A 22,963-nucleotide genomic window follows, 5' to 3' on the forward strand; every position below is an offset into this window, starting at 1 on the left:
TTGTAAAATATGTTTCCCAGTAGCATAGTGAGCTCTCTAAGACAAAATAGGCAGCAGATAAAACTAATAAATAAAATAAATAAAACTATTTAAATCGTGGGAAATTTGTACAAAATCACGTATCATCAGCTTTCTATGACTGCTTGCATACAAAGTAATGGGCAGGTAAATGGTGTACTTTTCTCATTAAAGTTTTAACAGGTTTGTTCTTGAACAGTGGCTTGGTATATTAAGACAAGTAGTAGGAATATTTTACAGATCACTGACTCTGTATTTTCATCTCTTGTTTAGATATGTTCTGTATTCTTTGGATCTGTATAACGACAGTGCTCATTATGCACTCACCAAATTCAAGAAACAATTTCTATATGATGAAATTGAGGCAGAGGTAAGTCATCAAACAACAAATAATTAGCATAGAGGATAAGTACTTGAAACAGGTTAAGTTAAAAGAAATTGTATGAATGATGTTGAAAAGTATAGTATTTGCAAGGATACGATCTTCTAATCTGTAGCTCAAATTAGTAGAGGAACAGCCCAGAGAAATATTTCATTTTTATTGAGGAATAATGGACCAAAGTAATAAATAATTTCCAAAGATAATCAGTAGGTACACAATCATACAGAGTCTTGCACATTTTGATAGGGCATGTTTTGTTTAATCATGATATGTTGAATAAGCCACAATTAGGTATAGTATGTTCTCAAAACATGATAAGGCAAAACCAGGCAATCACTTTGCAGCCTAACATAGTATGTAAACTCAGCCACTAAGGCCTGATCAGTGGTTAACACATTGGCAGAGGGAAAATAAAGTTGTTCAAAATGTAGAGATTAGTAGGAAAAATAACTCAGTGAGAACAGAGATGTAAGTTCATTGACTATGTCATCTTGTCTGAAAAATATTTAAGAAGTACAATGAAATGAAGGTGAAAAAAATATGAACAAATGGATTAGTATTGAATTTTGAATATCCAGGTGCATGTGTTTATAGTTTAATGTTACATGAAGAAAACAAATTGAATGTCATAGATATTTTCTTAATTATGTAAATGGAACAAAGTTTCCTACAGTTGGATGCTAATCAAGGATAGATTATACAGATTGAATTGCTGGGGAAAGTGCCTTTTCATCCTCCATTTTAAAATAATCAAGAAAATGCAATTGAGTAAAGAACCTGTGTCTAATCTTTCATATTTTCTTTAGGTCAACTTATGCTTTGATCAGTTTGTCTACAAGTTGGCAGATCAGATATTTGCATATTACAAGGTTATGGCAGGAAGGTATGTGACTCCATTAAAGGTTGCCTTCTCAGGGTCTGAATCAGCATGACTAATGGTAAAAAATGTTGGATGTTGTAGTTCAACAATATCCTGTGGGGCAAATTTATTTACATTGCCATACATTGGGCATATGCCATATATTGAATGATTCCCTAGTGGACAATCATTTAACTATGAGCCAGCAGTGTGATGCAGTTGCCAAAAAAGCCAATGCACTCCTAGGCTGCATTAGCAGAAGAATATAATCAAGATCACGTGAAATGTTAGCACCACTTTATAATGCCTTGGTAAGACCACAGTTGGAATATTGCATCCAGTTTTGGTTGTCATGATCTAAAAGAAATGTTGAAACTAAGAGCTACAAAGATGATTAGGGGACCGGAGGCTAAAATAGAGGAAGAACAATTGCAACAATTGGTTTAATGAAAAGGACTGGGGTGACATAATAGCAGCTTTCCAATATCTAAAGGGCTGCCACAAAGAAGAAAGGGTCTACCTGTTCTCCAAAGCATCTGAAGACAGAACAAGAAGCAAATTGATGGAAACTTATGAAAGGGAGAACCAACCTAGAAATAAGGAGAAGTTTCCTGACAGTTAAACAATTAATCAGAGGAACAGCTTACCTTCAGAAATTGTGGATGCTCCATCACTGGAAATTTTTAAGAAGAGATTAGACAACCATTTGTCTGAAATGGTGTAAGATCTCCTTGAGCAGGGGATTGGACTAAAAGACCTCCATGGTCCCTTCCAACTCTGTTATTCTGTTACTCTGATATTTTGAAATATTGACATAATGATATTAAAAGATAACCCCTGTTAGAGTGTTATTTAATATTCTCACTTTTGTGCAGCTTACTTCTTGATAAACGATTAAGATCAGAATGCAAGAATCAGGGTGCAACAATTCCATTGTTAACATCTAATCGATATGAAACATTGCTAAAACAGAGACATGTCCAGGTTGGTAAATGGACCCTATACTATTCTTTCATTGCATCTTTTGATTACACTCCTATCATGCCCAAGTAACCTCAGTAATGTTTATCTGAAATTTCCTTTTTTATTTTATTTTAAGAAGAATTACATTTGAAAAAAATATTTAACAGCTAATCCTGTGTATGTGATAGGGATGGGCTCTTGTATCTTATAGAGGTTGAAAGCATGTTTGAGTCCTATTTGCATCCCTTTGTCCAAAGGCGATTAGGTGAAGTTAACCTTTGGCTAAACCCCATTCCAGTCCAGGCTCAGCTAACTTATGGTTAAGGAAAATAAACCTGGTCGTAGTATGAAAGTGAACCAGGTTTAGACATCATTGTAGGCCTGTACATGTGAATAATTAATATTTCTATAGTTTAGTATATCATGTGAATAATTAACATAACTTGGGTATGTCATAGTTGCCAGTTGATTTGCTACATTTCACCCATCAAAGATAACTTGGGGAGGTGTCTATTTTTAACATGTGGTTGCTGGTACAAGTAAAAAAGTATTAACGTAATTGAGCATGTGGAATTAATTTTTTAAGTGATATTTCCATTTTCAGGAAAGCACTGTGGTCTGCAAAAAAATTCTCTAGGCTTATTGCATAACATTTCTGCAAAGCAAACTTACCTTCACATATGTGGGGCTCAGGACATTTGTTCTTACAGATATGGAATAATTACATAAAAACTTCATTTAATTTTTTATCTGTTTCCTTCAGCTTCTTGGTCGGTCAATTGATCTGAATCGTTTGATCACTCAGAGAATTTCAGCAGCTATGTACAAATCAATGGAACTGGCAATTGGGCGTTTTGAAAGTGAAGATTTGACCTCCATTGTAGTAAGTACTGAAATGCATTAGGATTTACTTTCCCACTGGATCTGGAATTAACAGAAAATGTCAAATTTGTCAAGGTTCCTTCAGCCAGTTGTTATTAATAACAAAGTTAATGCAGGAGAGCAATGTGAGCTCTGCAAAGAAATACAGGTACTCCTTGACTTATAATCATTCATTCAGTGACCAAGGTTACAATTACACTAAATAAGTGACATATGACCATTTTTCACTTGACTGTTGCAGCATCCCCATGGTCACATGATCACAATTTAACTGTTTTTGGCTACTGGCATGTATTTATGATGGTTGCAGTGTCCCAGGGACATGTGATCACCTTTTGCTCTGAAAAGCAAAGTTAGTGGAGAAGCCAGATTCACTAAACAACCGTAAATTTGACAACTGTAATGATTCACTTAACCGTGGCAAGAAAGGTCATAAAATGGGGCAAAACTCACTTAAATATTGTTTTATTTAGCAACAGAAATGTTAACTGGGCTCAATTATGGTCCTAAGTCGAGGACTATCTGTAATTTATTTCTGTCCTGTACCATATGATTTCTGGATTTTCCTTGATCAGAAACATTTGGCTCAGAAGGAATAAAAAAACCTTCCCTGTTCATGAATCTGACTGATAACCAGTAAAATAACAGTAAGAAAAACAGGAGGAGTGACCAGCTAGGGCTACATGTACTGATCTCTGAACTGTTATTCTTTTTGGATATTCTTCTGGCATCATTCTTCAAGGAACTGATCTGTACTTCATAAGATTCTCTTACTGTTTTGTGAGGGTAAGAACAGTAATAGTAACATTTTCCTCAGCCTACCCCTAGATTGCCAGAAAGGTGATCTCCACCTCCTGTATGTCATCACTATTGTTCTGTCCCTTGACAGGCATAAACAGGGCAGTGTGGTCCACCTGCTGTGCATAATACCATCTTCCGTAAATGCCTCTGTTGCAGTTGGATGGGGTATGCTATGATGGGTACACACATCCTCCAATCACTGTTCTGTGCCTTAGATGTCCATTTCATCCTGGGCTGGTGAGCTGAATGTCCATTTTAAATGAACCATTTTAAATGAACCAAGAAACAGCCACATAACCATTTTGCCAGTGGGAATGGCAAAAGCTAAAAGTTATACAATTGCCCAGTGTTTCATCATTGCCTCTTTGCCTTTTTAAAAATTGCTAGCAGTGAAATGATACAACAACAACAACAAGTTGGAAGGGACCTTGGAGGTCATCTAGTCCAACCGCCTGCTCAGGCAGGAAACCCTATACCATTTCAGACAAATGGCTGTCCAGTCTCTTCTTAAAAACTTCCAGTGTTGGAGCATTCAGCACTTCTGGAGCCAGGTTGTTCCACTGGTTAATTGTTCTAACTGTCAGGAAGTTTCTCCTTAGTTCTAGATTGCTTCTCTTCTTGACTAGTTTCCATCCGTTGCTTCTTGTCCTGCTTTCAGGTGCTTTGGAGAATAGCTTGACTCCCTCTTCTTTGTGGCAGCCCCTGAGATATTGGAACACTGCTATCATGTCCCCCCTCACCCTCTCTCCGATCTTCTGCTCACCTTGGCAAGCTGGCTTGACGCTGTTCTCCGACAAGCTGACACACATCCTTATTGGGTTGGCTCTCCTGCCCTTGGTCTGCCAGTCCTCTTCCCCCACTCAGTGTGATTGTGTGTGTGTGTGTGTGTGTGAGAGAGAGAGAGAGACAGAGAGAGAGAGAGGGAGAGAGAGAGAGGGAGGAAGCACAAGTGCCTCCCTCTGTCTCTGCAAATGGCAGAGGATGACTGGGAGCCAGAGGAGAAGGCTGAAAGAGCCGCACGCGGCTCCAGAGTCGCGGGTTGCCGACCCGTGGTCTAACCTACCTAATATAGCAAGATTGCCAATAATCTCCATCCAGAAATCATCTAGAATTGCCTAAAGCAGGGGTCGGCAAGCTGAAACAGTGAAAGAGCCACTCGGAACTGGTTCCCTGACAAAAGAAAAAACTGGGAGCCGCAAAAAATAGTGTGCATGCATACGCATGCGCAAAACAAGAGGCTGATCAGCGGCTGGGTGTATGCGTCCTCCCGGAAGCTCTGGCAACTCCGTAAGGCCAGCCCCGAACTTCACAAGTGGAAATTGAGGGAGATTGCCAGGAACACGAGATCAGCGTTTCTCAGCCCGCGCTGATCTCACCCTTCTTGCAGTCTCCTTCTCTCTGTTTCAGCTTCCTTTCGGCTACTTTTCTTTCGGGGGATCCAGTCTCTGCCGCCCCCTTCTCAACAGCTGGATGCCCCGAAAGAAAAGCAGCCGAAGGTAGCACCTCTGCAAGTCTCCACCAAGAGAATGGGGCGGCAGAGGCTGGATCCCCCGAAAGAAGCCTCCGCCGAGATGAGAAAACGGGGTGGCAAGCTGCCGAGAAAATGGGGCGGTGGAGCGCTCCGCCGAGAGAATGGGGTGGTGGAGGCTTGCCGCCCATTCTCTCGGCGGAGACTTCTTTCCGGAGATCCAGCCTCTGCCGTGCCGCACTGAGAGAACAGAAAGCCGCCCCATTCTCTTGGCGGAGTGCTCCACCGCCCCATTCTCTTGGCGGCTTGCCACCCCGTTCTCTCGTCTCGGCAGAGACTTCTTTCGGGGGATCCAGCCTCTGTTGCCCCCTTCTCTCAGCTGGGCTCTGGCGAGACGAAAGAATGGGGTGGCAAGCCGCCGAGAGAATGGGGCGGTGGAGGCTTGCCACCCATTCTCTCGGCAGAGACTTCTTTCGGGGGATCCAGCCTCTGCCGCCCCCTTCTCTCAGCTGCCCAGGCAAGCCGCCGAGGGAATGGGGCGGTGGAGCGCTCCGCTGAGAGAATGGGGCGGCTTGCTGTTCTCTCAGCGTGGCAGAGGTCTCTGCCGAGAGAATGGGCAGCAAGCCTCCACTGCCCCATTCTCTCGGCGGAGTGTTCCACCGCCCCATTCTCTCGGTGGCTTGCCCCCCCATTCTCTCGTCTTGGTAGAGCCCAGCTGAGAAAAGGGGGCGGCAGAGGCTGGATCCCCCGAAAGAAGTCTCCGCCGAGAGAATGGGCGGTAAGCCTCCACCGCCCCATTCTCTCGGCGGAACGCTTCACCGCCCCATTCTCTTGTCTCAGCGGAGACTTCTTTCGGGGGATCCAGCCTCTGTCGCTCCCTTCTCTCAGCTGGGCAGCTGAGAGAAGAAGGCAGCAGAGGCTGGATCCCCCGAAAGAAGTCTCCGCTGAGAGAATGGGCAGCAAGCCTCCACCACCCCATTCTCTCGGCGGAGGCTTGCAGAGGTGGCGGCAGAGCTGCGTGCGCAGCTCTCCAAACCGCCACCGCCCGTTTGGAGAGCTGCTGCCTTGTCAAACATGGACGAAGGCAGCAGGTCCCCAAACGGGGCGGTGGAGGTTTGGAGAGCTGCGTGCGCAGCTCTCCAACCCGCCGCTCTCCAAACCTCCACCGCCCCGTTTGGAGAGCTGCTGCCTTCGTCAAACATGGATGAAGGCAGCAGTTCTGCAAACGGGACGGTGGAGGTTTGGAGAGCTGCATGCGCAGCTCTCCAAACCGCCGCCGCCCATTTGGAGAGCTGCTGCCTTTGTCAAACATGGACGAAGGCAGCAGCTCTCCAAACGGGGTGGTGGAGGTTTGGAGAGCTGCGTGCGCAGCTCCCCAAACCTCCGCCACCCCATTCTCTCAATGGGACTTTTTTACTCCCACTTTTTTCCAGAATGGCGGAGGAGGACTGGGAGCCGCAGGAGATGACTCAATCATCTTTGTTGCTTTTCTCTGTACTCTTTCTAGAGTCTCAACATCTTTTTTACATTGTGGTGACCAAAACTGGATGCAGTATTCCAGGTGTGGCCTTACCTAGGCATTGTAAAGTGGTATTAGTACTTCACGTGATCTTGATTCTATCCCTCTGTTAATGCAGCCTAGCACTGTGTTGGCTTTTTTGGCAGCTGCAGCACACTGCTGGCTCATATTGAAGTGATTGTCCACTAGGACTCTGAGATCCCTCTCACAGTTACTACTATTGAGCAAAGAACCACTTATACTATACCTGTGCATTCGATTTTTCCTGCCTAAATGTAGAACCTTATTTTTTTCACCATTGAATTTCATTTTGTTAGATAGCGCCCAGTGTTCGAGTCTGGCCAGATCCTCCTGTATCTTAACCCTATCTTCTGGAGTATTGGCTATTCGTGCCAGCTTGGTGTCATCTGCAGATTTGATGAGTTCCCCATCTATCCCCTCATCCAAATTGTTGATGAAGATGTTGAAGAGCACTGGGCCCAGAACAGAGCCCTGGGGTACCCCACTACACACTTCCTTCCATTGTAGATGCAGTTCCATTGAGGACCACACGCTGAGTATGGCCTGTCAGCCAGCTATGAATCCATCTGGTGGTGATGCTATCTAACCCACATATCTTATCAAGTAGTAGGTTGTGATCTACTTTATCAAATGCCTTACTGAAGTCCAAGTAAATTATATCTACAGCATTCCTTTGGTCCACTAATTTTGTCACCTGGTCAAAGAATGAAATAAGATTTGTCTGGCATGATCTGTTTTTGACAAACCCATGTTGGCTTTTAGTGATGACTTTGCATCAAGGTGTTCGCTGATTTGTTGTTTGATTATCTTTTCCAGAATCTTCCCAGGTATTGAGATCAGGCTGATAGGTCTGTAGTTGCCTGGATCTATTTTTTTCCCTTTTTTGAAGATGGGAACTACATCAGCTCTCTTCCAGTCCTCTGGTAGTTCCCCAGTGCTCCAGGATCTTTGAAAAATATGGTTCAGTGGTTCTGAGATCATGTTTGCCAGTTCCTTGAGAACCTTGGGGTGTAATCCTTCTGGTCCTGGTGATTTGAACTCGTCTAGGTTGGACAGGTGCTCTTTTACCATTTTCTTGCCTATCTTAACTTGCGTTTCTATTCTGTTTTTTATGGCACTGTTTTTGGTAGGTTGGACTGTTTTTTTCCCTTTGTGCAAAGACAGATGTAAAAAATAAGTTAAATAGTTCTGCTTTCTCCCTGTTGCTTGTCACCTTCTTGCCACTTTCCCCCACTAATGGACCAATCATTTCCTTAACTTTTTTCTTGTTTTTTATATGTTGAAAGAAACTTTTTTTGTTATTTTTGACTTTGGTCGCAAGCCTTAATTCATTTTGAGCCTTAGCTTCCCTCACTTCATCTTTTCAGGCACGGGCTATTTGCTGATATTCTGCCTTAGTTATGTGCCCCTCTTTCCACTTCTTATACTTGTCCTTTTTATCTTTCAATTTAGGAGAGAGTTCTTTATGCAGCCATGCTGTTTTCTTTTGAAAGCTGTTATTTTTCTTTGTTGGTATTGTGCTAGACTGGGCCTTTATTATCTCACTTTTCAAAATTTCCCAAGGTTCTTGAGTTGTTTTCCCCTTTAGGATTCTCATTCATGGAATTCTTCCCAAGGTCTCTCTAAGTTTATTGAAATTAGCTCTTTTAAAGTCCAAGACTCTTGTTTGACTGTGTTCTATTGCTTGAGCTTCCAGAATGTTGAATTCCAATATTGCATGATCACTTCCCCCCAAGGTTCCTGTGGCTTTGACACCTTCTACAATTTCATCTCTGTTAGTGAGAATTAAATCCAATATGACTAATCCCCTAGTTCCCTTCTCTACTTTTTGGGATAGAAAGTTGTCTGCTAGGTTTGTCAGGAATCTGTTTGATCTTCCACTTGGTGCAGAGTTTGTCTCCCAGTTGATATCACGGTAATTAAAGTCCCCTATTACTATTGTGATGTGCTTCCTACATACCTTAGTTAGCTGGCTAGCAAAACGTTAATCTATTTCCTCTGCTTGGTTGGGTGGCCTATAGTATACACCTATGGCAATGTCATTTTTTCCCCTTTTATATTGACCCAAATACATTCAGGTTTACAGTTTTCATCATTGTTGTGCTCTATTTCTGTAGAGATAGAGTTATTTCTTATATACAGAGTGACTCCAGCTCCTCTTTTGTTTAGTCTGTTTCTTTTAAATAATTTAAATCCCTCTAGCTGTGTGTTCCATTTGTGGGTTTCGTCCCACCATGTTTCCGTAATGGCAACAATATCATATCCACCCTCATTTACCTGAATTTCTAGTTCACCCTGCTTACTGTTCATACTGTGCGCATTGGTGTATAGACATTTGAGTCCTTTATGACTGACCCTGTGTTTACTTGCTACATAACTTGTGTGGTGCCTGAGTTCCCCTATTTTCTTAGATTGCCGGGGACAGTGATATTCTGTATCAATTAACTCACTGTCCCCGTTGTTTAGTTTAAATATTCCTCCAGAAATGCTGTGAATTTATTGCCAAGTAACTCAGTCCCTTTCTTGGATGGATGCAAACCATCTCTTTTGTACATTTTTTCATTGGACCAGCTACAGACATTGTGACTAATATAACCAAAGCCTTCTCCTTTACACCACTCCTTTAGCCACATATTAAATTCTGCTATACGCTGGCCTTTTCCATTTTGCTCCTTATACACTGGTAAGACCTCTGAAAAAGTGAGCCTACAGCCTATTCTGCTGAGTTCCTGCCCCAAGCTCTGGAAATCATTCTGCACACAGAGTACATCCTTTGGGACAGATCATTAGTGCCAAGATGTACAATAGCATCCACATCACAGTCATTGCTGGCATTGTTGACTATTTTGAAAATACGCTTCTTGTCCCTAATGGCAGTAGCACCTGGAAGACACCTGACCTCTTTTGAAACCTCTGTATCCTTTCCTAAATTTACATCCCTTATAATTGAATCACCAACCAGAAGGTGGCTTCTCTTTTTGGGTACCTTTCTTTTCTTGCATGACTGATGCGTAATACCTGATTCACACTTCACCCTGTCAAAAACAAGTTCATCTCGGACCATGGTCTCCTGCTTATTTGAGTTATCATCACAACTACCTTGACTTGTTTCCTTAATGTCCCTATTAAGGTCAGCAAGGGCACTGTATTTGTTATGCAGGGACACAGCAAAAGCTTTGGGTTTATGGTTCACAGCTCTCACCCTGCCAGATCCCACGGTTGTCCACACTGCCCTTCTCCTGCAGGATCTTTGCAGTAGAGGGGGCTGATAGCGCGGAGGCTCAGTAGAGTAGGAGGGCTGAACTGAACACCTAATTTCTGCCTGAAGAGCACAGATTACAGACCCTAGATCAGGGGTCAGCAAACTGAAACAGTGAAAGAGCCACTCGGAACTGGTTCCCTCACAAAAGGAAAAACTGGGAGCCGCAAAAAATGTGTGCACATGCGCATACATGCACACATGCGCAGAACAGGGTTTGACTGAAGAGTGGAGCCAAGGCGAGATATGCACCTACCCTGCATATTTGAATTGATTGGTTGAACTTTTTTAGTCCCATTTTTTTTTGGTCTGCACATGGCAGAGGACTGGGAGCCGCAGGAGACGGCTGAAAGAGCCGTATGCGCCTCCAGAGCCGCAGGTTGCAGACCTGTGCCCTAGATAAATAATCTGTCCTTGTAGACTAGTGATTTGTGTACAGATAGGACAGTTTCCCAGTTTGAAAAGAGTGCTGCGAAAGCTTCAAAACAGGTGTTGCACTGAACTAAGCCAGACATGCTGAGATGAAAGGAATCTCAGATGCACTTGCCCTGAATGTACCACCACTATTTTTGATTTTTAGTTATATGATTCATGTGCTGTTAGGCGCATGGACCGCTACTTTGCTCCTCCACCCACCTTCTTCTTAACTCACAGTATTGTAGCTTTTCCCAGCAGCCTCTGGTAGTTTAAACGCAAAAAGGGTCCAATCAGCAAGGGCTTAGCTACTTTGCTCCTCCACCCACCTTCTTCTTAACTCACAGTATTGTAGCTTTTCCCAGCAGCCTCTGGCAAAGCAAAAAGGGTCCAGTCAGAAAGGTCTTAGATACTTTGCTCCTCCACCCACCTACATTTCTTTATTGTAGTAAAGTAGTACCACAGTAATAAATAATCATAATAAAGTAGTATAGTTTGGTGGCAATCTTTTGGACTGGAAGAGCTATTTACTCTTTCCCTTGCACCCAGAGCCGACATCATTTTTCCATAAGTGGAATATCATATTAGGCCAGATACACTGAAAGTTGTAAATGCCACAGACGTATAATTATATATATCAATCAGTCACACCTTTATTATGGTCAAGGGCCAGCATGAGGGTGGTACATAATATATAATTAGGTATTACCTAGTTATTAATTAGGAATCTGCCTCATTAATACAGAGGACAGGTCAATGAAAAAGGTAATTGCTCGGCAAAGTGGAGGATGTGGTTGAAATGTAGAAAGGGGCTCATTTCCAGACATGTTCAACATCAGTGTCAAACAGAGATAAGGTTGCACTGTAAATTGCCCTTCATTTCTAAACAGTAGTTGGTGACTACTTCCAATTGTAGCAATTTCTTTCAGATGTCTAATGTAAGGATTGCAGTTACTGGCCTGCTAATTTTAGGGTTTTTTGAAATGTGTATATTCTGTTTAAAACATGAAGTCTGTGACATTTTTCCCATTAATCTGTATAAATAAAATACAGAGATTTCATGTATTCTCTCTGTGAAATATTGTTGGAAATACTATCTGTTTGTGGTGAAGTGACTGAAAATAGCTTCATGAACTTTTTGCAGAAAAAAAATGAACTTGTGATTTATGAGTTTGACGTTAGAAAAGGTAGATTGTGGAAAGAAATTATTTTGTAACCTTAGAGAGATAGGCTAAAATAGAAATATACTGAGACCTTTTTTACCACAGTTAAGTGAATCACTGCAGTTGTTAGTAACAAGGTTGTTAAATTTGGCTTCCCCATTGACTTTGCTTGTCAGAGGATCATAAAAGGTGATCACATGACCCAGGGACACTGCATCCATCATAAATATGAGTTAATTGCCAAGCATCTGAATTTTGATCATGTGACCTTGGGGATGCTGCAACGGTCGTGTGTAAAATGGTCATAAGTCACTTTTTTCAGTGCTGTTGTAACTTTGAATAGTCACTAAATGAACTATTGTAAGTCGAGGTCTAGCTGTAAAGGGTGAATATATGTGCTGCAAACTTTGTAATAATATATACAGTGGAGAATGAACAATAGTTTCAATCTGACCATCACTTCAAGGACCTAAATAGTTCATGAAAAGTATTTTCCAATATCTTCCAGTATAGCTGAGAGAAAGGCATTGAAATGTCACCCTATAGGCTATTCAGTATTTAGAAACTTCCTGTTAGATAGGAAACCAATCTATCATATATTTAAAACTGTTATCACAAAGATGATTTGAGACTCTGGCTCTTTGTCCATTATATATGTTTAAAATAAGCAGGCAAGAAGTACCGTATTTTTTGGACCATAAGACGCACCCAGTTTTTAGAGCAGGAAAACAAGAAAAAAATTCTTTCTCCTTCTCTCTCTCTCCCTCTCTTTCTCTCTTTCTCTCCCTCCCTCTCCCATTGTCCCTTCCTTCCTTCCTTCCTTCCTTCCTTCCTTCCTTCCTTCCTTCCTTCCTTCCTTCCTTCCTTCCCTCCCTCCCTCCCTCCCTCTTTGTCCTTCCCTCTCTGCATTAGAGCAGTACCCGCGGAGGCGGCCCTGCAGCCTGGCTTTCTCTTGCAGAAAGCAAACTGAAACGGAGTGAGGGAGATTGCCAGAAATGTGAATCGGCCGATCTCACGCTCCTGCAAACTCCCTCGCTCGGTTTCAGCTTCCCTTGCTACAAGAGAAAGCAGGCTGAAACGAGGCAGATTGCAGCAGCGCGAGATGCGAGATTCGCATTCCTGGCAATCTCCCTCACTCCGTTTCAGCCTGCTTTCTCTTGTAGCAAGGAAAGCTGAAACCGAGCGAGGGAGAGTGCAGGAGCGTGAGATCGGCGTTTCTCAGCACGTGCCGATTCGTGCTCCTGACAATCTCCCTTGCTTTCCACTTGTGGAGGTTGGGGCTGGCCATACGGATCACCTTCGGACCATAAGACGCACCCTCGTTTTCCCCCCCACTTTTGGGGAAAAATAGTGCGTCTTATGGTCTGAAAAATACGGTAATTCCAACATAGATAAACATTTTTCTATTGTGCTTGGTCACCAAAAAAAGATCTAATATTTTACTTATTGAGATTCTGATTTTTTTATTTCTTTCTCTCCTTATGACTTTTATTTATCCATGAAAAATTATCAGGAGTTGGATGGATTAGTAGAAATAAACAAGATGACACACAAGCTCCTGAGCAGATATATGACTTTGGACAGCTTTGATGCTATGTTCAGAGAAGCCAATCATAATGTATCTGCTCCCTATGGAAGAATCACTCTTCATGTATTTTGGGAACTGAACTATGATTTCCTTCCTAATTACTGCTATAATGGGTCCACCAACAGGTGCAGTTTTTAAATATTTGTTTTTAAGTACTGTATTTAATGTCATGACCCTGGTAATAATAAAGTTTGCTCTAATAGCTGCATGTCGATGTTATTATTAAGCAATAACCAACTTAACTCTGAGATTTTAAGCACATGATTTTTGTTATCAGAGCTTTCTGTGGACAGGGATTTCTATTTTTTAAATACTGAAATAATCCTTTTCAAGAAAGAGGTTCAACAGTTGTGTTTCTCTTGTGTGCATTTTTATATATGTACTTGTGCTGCTAAAATTGCTTGTGCTATGTGGAGCATAGTATTCAATTCTAGCCTACAGGTTTTATACAATAACCTCACTATTCATGAATGCAAAGGGAGCAAATATGAATGGAGCTTTTGATCTCATTTAACTAGAACAAACTATGTAAAAGAAAGGCTTTAGAACAGGGGTTTCAAACTGCCGGCCCACGGGCAGGACAGGTCATCTGGAAGCCACGCCCACCCCATTGCCAGCAATGGCAAAATAGTCCCGATATGTCTTGCGACGTCATGTGATGTTGCATGTTTGACATGTCTGCTTTAGAACAATTGGGTAGATTCAAATAATTAAGGGTAAAAATGAAATAAAGGGCAGCAATTCTGCCAGTACTTGCATGTAACGTGTAGTGATAATATTTTATACATGTAAGGGTTACATTTTCATTTTTGTGTTCAGTAGAATAAGGTCTTGCACAAATGGAAGGACCTGGTTGGATTGTATTCAGTTTTGGCATGTACCACTCCAGTTTTATGTTGGTGATATTCATGTGTATGTAACTACTTCAGACTGTACAGGACAAGTTGTCAATATCCTGACTCACTGTCTGAAGCAGTGAGGATCTGAATGTGTCAAAAGAGGCTGAATATTTAGCTTCTTAAGAACTACTTCAATTTCTACGAAACTAAAGAGAACTTAAGGTTCCAGCTCTTGAATTTTACTAATATGTCAGAAAAGAGGACTTTAGAATCTAAATTCTGATTTAGCCATCTGTAAAGCACACTAATCCAACTTTGATGAATATATGAGTGAGATTTTGATGTATGATGTATACACTGGATAGTCTCAGAAAACAAAACAAAACCAAAAATTAATAGTATTATAAATATATCATCAAAGATTTTTATCCTGAAAAGCATCCCAGCTATAAGCAAATAATGTTTTTCTAGTTAGTGTGTGAAGTCACGTACCCTCCACTTACCTGAGTGTTTAATTTTTTGTAGTGATGCTTTTCTGTTTCATGACACGTTAATCCCACAGTCATATTTCTCATAACTCACATATTAATAAAACAGAACTGATGTTTTTTTAAAAAGGAATAGGATTTGGTGTGGTGTAGTGGTGAAAGTGTTGGACTGACACAAGGTCTGGTATAGTGTTTAAGGGGCTGGACTGCCACAAGGAAATCCACATGTCAGTCCATTCCCAGCCACAAAAGCTCACAGGGCTAGTCTCTGCTTCTCTCTCAATTCAACATAACTCATTAAATTATTGTCTGGAAAAATAGAAGGGTGTTAAGAGTGACATCTTGAGCTCCCAATTTAAAATAAAGGCAGGATATAAATCTAACAAATGGCTTTCATGACTAAGGTGGGACTTACACAATTATAAATTATGTTGCTGTGATAGAACATAGTCTGGATTGCCAACAGAAAGGGAGTGCATTCCAGATGATCAAGAGACAACTCACTTCAGATATGAAGGAAGGCAAATATACATATTGCAGGATCCAATCTGGGTTGGTCAGTCGGACCAGAGGTTTTCTCTTCCGACCTTGCTGCCCAGGCCTCGCCTTCTAAGTACTTGATAGACTGGTGGTAAATCAGCACTTCTGTTGAAGGACAAGGGGCCTGTTTCGCAGGCTTCATTTACTTCCCTGGTGGAGACCCAAACTCATTGGTAACCTCACACTGCAATAAACAAGGATACACATTTAATTTTGCAGTTACTAAGATTGTTGGATGAGCAGGCACAAAAACAGCTAGGGAAGTGATTGAAGCCTGGGAAACGCCCCTCGTCAATCAACAGGAGTGCTGATTTATCACCAGCCTATCAAGTACTTAGAAGGCGAGGCCTGGGCAACACAGGCAAACGACAGCTAACTATTTAAAAGCCAACCTCAACACAACCCAATCAACAGCTCCAGCATGAGTCTGAAAGCTCGGAAGACGAAACCTCTTGTCCCGATGACCAACCCAGATTGGATCCTACATCAGATAGTTTATATGAAAGAAAAAGGATGAAGGATGCCCTACCCTAATCGTTCGCAGAGTAAATCTCTATGATGGTGGTAGCATGTTTTAGTTTGGCAAGATTCTATTAGTGAGGAAAAATAAAGAAATCTACTTGGAAGAATCACATGTCTTTCTTGGTTCTTGGAGCCTGACAGTTGCCTTTTTTGATTTACATAGGTTTGTTCGAACAGTACTACCATTTTCTCAGGAATTCCAGAGAGATAAGCAGCCCAATGCACAGCCTCAATATCTACATGGATCGAAGGTTAATATTTTTCCTTATTTGTTTTTCATGTAGCAGGCATTTGAAAAATTTCATTCTGAAGTGCTATGTATTATATTTAATTTTACAGTTTGTACTTTTTTCAGTGGGTCCACTTTAAGAATAGTTGCATTATATAAATTGTGCAGTGTAATTATTTGTTTCTGAAAGACAGATGTACAGGTAGTTGTCAACCATTTGTTTAGCAGCCATTCAAAGTTAATTGTCAAACCACTCCATTGGCAAATAAAATGCTCCATTTTTGTCCTAACATATAGATGTTTCTAAATATAGATAAAAAAGGAGCTTGAGAGAATACTATGTTCCAAAGCAAAGTTCATCGTTGGTTCTAGAAAATGAGATCATAATGGAGGTTGCCCTCTTAGAAGGTATCTCATTTGGTCTAAGGTTAGCAAACAGAGTATCCAAACTGCTAAACACATTTTATTCACCTATTTTATGTTGGCACATTCTCAGAATTGAGAACCAGCACATTTAAGCAAACATCTTAGTTATTCTGACCAACTTTACAATTTTTATACTCGGATATTCATGACACTGTTACTTTAAATGTTGCCAAATTCTGCTATATCATATGCAGAATTTGCAGCTGACTGATTTGCCCAGTTAATTTTACAGTTTCTTCTTTATATTATGTGTGCAGCCTGTTTTATAGTATTGAGTTTATTATGTACTGATCCTTGACTGAATTAAAAGTACTGATTGTTGAATGATATTGCAGATATATTACATTTGTTTATAATTTACAAGTAAGTGGGACTTACTTAATGCCTTAGTGACAAAACAGCAGAATGAAGGTTTGATTAATACATGGTGCATAATTTATGGAATTTGACTTCTTAAAATTCTCTGCAGTTTATAATTTCTTCAAGATGAATATTTATTTCAGCTAGAAATATGTATATGTTAAAGCAGTGGTTCTCAACCTTTTCTTCACCATGGAGGAGTGGAAAACTGCCTTCAACTGCCCCTTGGGAAGCTACCAGTTCAAAGTCATGCCATTTGGGCTACAGGGGGGGCCCATCCGTATTCATGCAGTTGATTAATGAGGTCCTACATGATCATTTATACAAAGGGGTTCTGGTGTATCTTGATGACATCCTGATATACAGCACAAATATGACTGATCATATAAAGCTGGTGAGAGAAGTGTTAAAGAAACTATTGAATACCAAGCTTTATGCCAAATTGTTAAAATGTGAATTTCACCAGACCTGATTAGATTATCTTGGCTACAGAATTTCCAACGAGGGCATTGAAATGGACCCAGCCAAAGTGAGGGCTATAATTGAATGGCAGCCCCCCAAAGACTCGCAAACAGCTCCAGAGCTTCCTAGGTTTTGCCAACTTCTATCGTCAATTCATTCCCTCCTTTGCCGAGATTGCCCTACCCCTTACAGAACTACTCAAAACAGGCAAAGGAGGAGGGAAGCCATGACCAGGCCAACCACTAGCATGGACTATGGACTGTCAAACTGCTTTTGAGAATTTAAAAAGACTATTTGCTGTTGAACCAGTCCTAAAGCACCCCTACCCAGGGGAGCTCGTCGGAGCTGTATTACTGCAAAAGAACCAAAGTGGAGACTTGCAACCCTGTGCCTACACCTCAAAAAAAATTACTGAAAGCGAAAGGAGATGGGCCATCTGGGAGAAGGAGGTGTTTGCAATTAGGTGGGGGCTATTAAACTGGCAATACTATCTAGAAGGGAGCAGATGGAGAGATCACAAAAATCTAGAAGCACTGAAAACTCCCCGCAAGTTGTCCCCAAAGCAAGTGTGGTGGGCACAGTACTTTAACCATTTTAACTTCACTCTAAAGTACATACCAGGAGGAAAAAAAATCCTAGCTGATGCTCTATCCAGATTGCCCCAGTACAAAAGCAAACACGAAGAAGTTAACTAGGCAATTATCTCTAATCCACAAACTGCTGCTCAATTCACGCATCTCAGGAACTCTAATTCTGACCCTGGGGCATGGGTTGGCAACCCGCGGCTCTGGAGCTGCATGTGGCTCTTTTAGCCGTCTTTTGCAGCTCCCAGTCCTCCGCCATGTGCAGTCCCCCCAAAAAAAAGTTAAAAAAAAGTTCAACCAATCAATTCAAGCTTCTCACGGAAAAAAAAAACAACTTGCGAAGTTTGAATTGATTGTTTTGAACTTCTTTGGTTTGTGAGACTGCCCACAAGCCATTTGTGGGACTGCCCACAAACCTCTTTGCTTTTTCAGACTGCACGTGGCGGCGGCAGAAGAAGAGATGGGAGGACTGGAAAAGTGAGTAGGCCCTTTTTCTTCCCTGCCCAGCGGGTCTCTCCTCAGCCTGCTCTGCTGTCACATCTGCTAGCCTGGGGGGTTGCTGGGGGTCTCGGAAGCTTCCCCTCTTGGCCCCCGCCTTTTGGCCATCCCGCGGGCGGCAGATCTCCAGGGCCTCTTCCGAGAGATTCCCCCACGGTGGCTACAAGGCCAACCAAATGCAGGGGGAGAAGGCTTTACTTTGTTTGGACACACTGCTGCTCCTGCCATCACAGCCACGAAAGATGGCAAGCCCTTGCTTTCCTTAATCATCCCCTCCCCTTCTAACTTTTCCAACAAACAGCTCCCCGCCACACCCTAAAAACAAGCTCCACGTCTAGGTTCTGGCACTTCGACATTTCTGAACAACACCCCCCCCCAGTTCGCCCTATGCCGGCTACTTCCCATGCCAGGAAGGCAAAGCCCGCCAGCTCCAGGGCTGGCCTTTCCAGGTAAAGATGCCCGCGGTCGAACCATCGGACCAGACATCCCTCCCCACCCCTTCAGGCAGGTGTAAGCAGGGGGGGGGAAGCTGATTCAACCTGGGACTTGATGGGAGGCCGGACTCGTCACTCTGCCTTCTGGGCCAGGAGGGGGAGGACGCTGAGGAGAGGCTTCAGCCTGTGAAGTTCAGCCAAGAAAAGGCATGGACGCAAGAAGAGCTCTTTGTCCCTGACTGCATGCTGCACTTGCCCAGCCCAGCTGGCATCAGCTTTCCTATCTCTCACGCCTCAGCTCCCGGCTCTGCCAGTTCTGCACAAACTCCTGGGACAGTGGGAAATGCATGGCGCAGCCAGCAACTTTCCGTGCCCCCCTTTTCCATTCCTCCCAGCTTGCCTAGCCCAGTGTCCGCTGCAGGAGAAGCCAATGGCAGGCGCGGCCTCCCGGAGGCAGCCCGGCTCCACGCACCACACCCTCAGCAGTGGGCGGGTGCTTCTTGCCTCCCTTTCTGGTTTACTTTGCCTGGACATACCGCTGCTGCTGCCGCCACAGCTGTCAAAGATGGCAAGCACAGCAGCTCCCCACTGGGGGGTTCCCGTATTCCGTGATCCCTTGGCACTTGGACATAATAGCATGCAAGCATGGCACTACCAATCCCACCTGCCACCTCCTGCTGCTCCTGCTGCCACAGCCGTCAAAGATGGTAAGCGCAATGGCTCCCAATCTTTGCTTCTTCCACTCTTCAATTAAGCCCCCTGTTCTGCACGTGTGTATGTGCGCACATGTGCACACACTTTTTGTGGCTCCTAGTTTTTTCTTTTGTGAGGGAACCGGTTCTGAGTGGCAAAGAAAATAAAAAAGAGCTCCTCACAGATCAATGGTTCAAAGACAATCAAACCTCCCTAACATGCAGGGATGGTGTGGCTTACAAGGGGGGGGGAATTGTACTTACCAGAATCCCTCCATCTTAACGCTCTCAAACACAGCCATGACATAAAACAGGCTGGACACTTTGGATATTTAAAAACTCTACATCTCATCCACCGGCAGTTTTGGTGGCCAGGGTTAAAACGGGATGTGGAAAATTATGTCAGGAGCTATACTGTATGTGCCACCATGAAAAAAATTCCAGGGAAACCCCCTGGGTTACTGCAGCCGGTGGTAGACCCTTCTTAACCATGGGAAGAAATTGCTATGGACTTTATAGTAGACCTATCTGAAAGTAGAGGAAATACTGTCATCTGGAATGTGATATACCTGTTTTCAAAGCAGGCTCATTTCATCACCTGCAAAGCGCTCCCATCGGCCCAATGGCTGACAAAACTGTTCTTGAAACATATCTACCGGCTGCATAGCACCCCTAAGTGAATAATTTCGGATGGGGGTGCAGTTCACAGCTATGTTTTGGAGTTTTCTGAAATTAATTGGATCATCTCAAGGCCTATCATCTGCTTTTCACCCAACAGACTCATCAAAAGGTTCTGTAGGAAACACCCTAACAAACTGAGAGACAGTCCCTAACATATGCTTTTGTTTACGTTACAGGGTCTGTTCTTTTTGTAAGGGGGGCCCGGATGGCAACGCTGCTAATATCAGATGTTCTTGCTTTGACAACATATGGAAATGCAGCCATTTTCCTTCTTATGTTTTACTTTTAGAGTTAGAAATAGATGATACGGGGGGAGGAGGAGGAATGTGTATGGTGGTTAGTTAGACATAACAATATTGCAGTAGTATGAGAGTCAAGGTTTTTTGAAATAAGAGATGTTTGTTTATGTTTATTGGACTTATATACCGCCCTTCTCCCGTAGGACTCAGGGCGGTTCACAAGGAATTTAAAATAACAATACAAATTACAAAAGTTAAGAACAATTAAAATAATTAAATTTAGTCCTTGAATAAAATAAAACCCCTATTAAACTCCAATTAAAACCCAATTAAAATAAAATTACAATTAAAATTCTCAGTCCTGGCTGGAAAGCTCAAAGAGCCAGGTCTTCAGGTCCCGGTGGAATGAACGAAGGTCAGATGATAAGAAATGGTGGGTTGGAGAACTGGAGGGAAAGCCTGCATTTCAAATTAATTAGAGAATGTGATATATGACTGCGCTAGATACTATGTGTTCAGGGGAGGGGAATTCAGATTTTGGCTTCACCTATGTTCATGCCGATGCTATGTTACTCAAATAAAGATTCCTTAAGGAAAACAATGCCTCGAAGGTCTTTGAAGAGTTTCATCTGTCGGAACCCTGACAGTAATACTTCTGTTTAAAAAAAACAGAAAGGTAGTGGATTGGGGTTGCTCTTGAAGACCACATGAAAGTTACAATGGGTCCAGAATAGTTCAGAGTACTCTGGAGTTTGCCCATATCAGACTGCTTTTGGTGTAAGCTGCATTGGCTTCCAGTTTCTTTCTGAGTGTAATTCTGGATCTAGTTACCACCTTTAAACTCTAAATGGCATAGATCCAGATTATCTGCAGGACTAATTGCATTTAATTAATTACAACGTTCATTCTGTTTCTTCCTTTACTTTAACTGAAAGTATCATATATTTCAAACATCATTTTACTTTTTTAAATTAAGTGTAACTTGATTTCCTGAAAGGATTTTTTCATATATCTTGTAATGAAAGAAATATCTTCTAATTTCATTTTAATAGCTTGTGTTGTTCTCCTCTCTAGGCTTTGAATCTGGCATACTCTAGCATTTATAGCAACTATAGGAACTTTGTAGGCCCTCCTCATTTCAAAGTGATCTGCAGACTACTGGGATATCAAGGAATTGCTGTGGTGATGGAAGAATTACTGAAAGTTGTCAAGAGTCTGGTATGTGCATGATTTTTATTTCAGTAAAATAGAAAAAGATACCCTTTATTCAAGTTCATTTAATCACTCATTCCTTGCATTTTATGTTCTTCACATATTTTGGATCACAACTCATATTGCTCCAGTCATTGAAGGAGTACGTCTGGGAATATCAGTGAATATAAGTGACTGAGATGGAATGAAAATAGGAATTATAATGTTGTGTAAAAATCATTCCTAATTAAGCATAAACATTATTCTAGGACTATGTTTCCCTTTGAAATATGAAATTTCATACTATAATATTGATGAAAAAATCACAGGGTTTCAGTTTATTAATTAAAAATATTTGATCTTTCTACCATTTCATTTTTGGAATTCAGCTTGTCCCATTGTTTTTCCAGTGGATATCATCAAAGTATGCTTAGTCAGATCTGGCTAATTTGCCTAAATTTACATCTATTGGCAGTAAATAATACAATTCATGTTTTCACTCAATTGTTACTCTTTTTTAAATACACAAATTTACCTATATAGAGATGAAATGCAGTCTTGTACAACATTGCACTTGTATGTTATCATAAATGTGTACACTTTGAAGTAGTGTTCACATGGTAATGTTCACATTTTTACACAAATGAACCTTGCTTAAGATGATAGTAGAATTAAAACATCGTTTGTGTTTTATGAATCCCAGTTCAATTTATGCTTATTTAGCAATATTATTTATATTTGCTTTCTCAGTTACAAGGCACAATTCTTCAATATGTAAAGACCTTAATGGAAGTAATGCCCAAAATCTGTAGGTTGCCTAGACATGAGTATGGCTCCCCAGGTAAGTTCAGTTTTAATTATGTTAATAATGAATGTTTGTTTCTTCTTTTTATTGGGTTATTTAATAAATAATTTAGGTAGTGTTTAAAAATACTAATATTGCTATATTTTAGTTTTCAGTTTGTGATAGATTGGGGCAATATATTTTTAGGTTTCCTCCAATATATTTTGTAGACATTGGGTTCCATAATTGACATTTGTTGATTATTGATACTACAATAATCCCAAGATTTAGAGAAGGAATGTCCAACGATGGCAATTTTAAGAATTCCCGAGCCAGCCATAATATTTTACCTATATGTATGAGGGGAAAAAACAATTCAAGAAGGGATAAATCCTGGTATCCCAGAGTATTCTAAGTGAAAAGAGATTGTCTTAATAGAATTTAGGCATATAATGTTATATGGGATATAATATCACAACTATGACTTCCTTATCTAGATACAGGTAGTCCTTGACTTATGATCATAAGCCGGGACCTGAAGACCTGGCTCTTCGAGCTCTCTGCCCCAGGCTGAGGATTAATCTTATTTTAACTGGTGTTTTATTTATACAGGGACAAATATAATTTTTTTAAACTTGTTTTTAACTTTTGTATCTT

General features: G+C 41.6%; 1 protein-coding gene across 6 annotated transcripts in view; it reads left to right on the forward strand.

Moving 5' to 3' along the window:
- Positions 1-22,963, forward strand: part of LOC310639671 (cytoplasmic FMR1-interacting protein 1) — a 158,686-nt gene that overhangs the window by 125,513 nt on the left and 10,210 nt on the right. For all 6 annotated transcript variants that reach the window (XM_083361491.1, XM_083361493.1, XM_083361492.1 and 3 more), the window contains 8 exons: positions 292-388; positions 1,207-1,283; positions 2,135-2,243; positions 2,986-3,105; positions 13,263-13,462; positions 15,890-15,977; positions 21,406-21,549; positions 22,273-22,363. In XM_083361491.1, the coding sequence (XP_083217617.1) occupies positions 292-388; positions 1,207-1,283; positions 2,135-2,243; positions 2,986-3,105; positions 13,263-13,462; positions 15,890-15,977; positions 21,406-21,549; positions 22,273-22,363 (926 nt within the window). The remainder of the gene's footprint in view (positions 1-291; positions 389-1,206; positions 1,284-2,134; positions 2,244-2,985; positions 3,106-13,262; positions 13,463-15,889; positions 15,978-21,405; positions 21,550-22,272; positions 22,364-22,963) is intronic.

The sequence above is a fragment of the Vipera ursinii genome (assembly GCF_947247035.1).
Source record: "Vipera ursinii genome assembly, chromosome: 4".
Classification (NCBI taxonomy): domain Eukaryota; kingdom Metazoa; phylum Chordata; class Lepidosauria; order Squamata; family Viperidae; genus Vipera; species Vipera ursinii.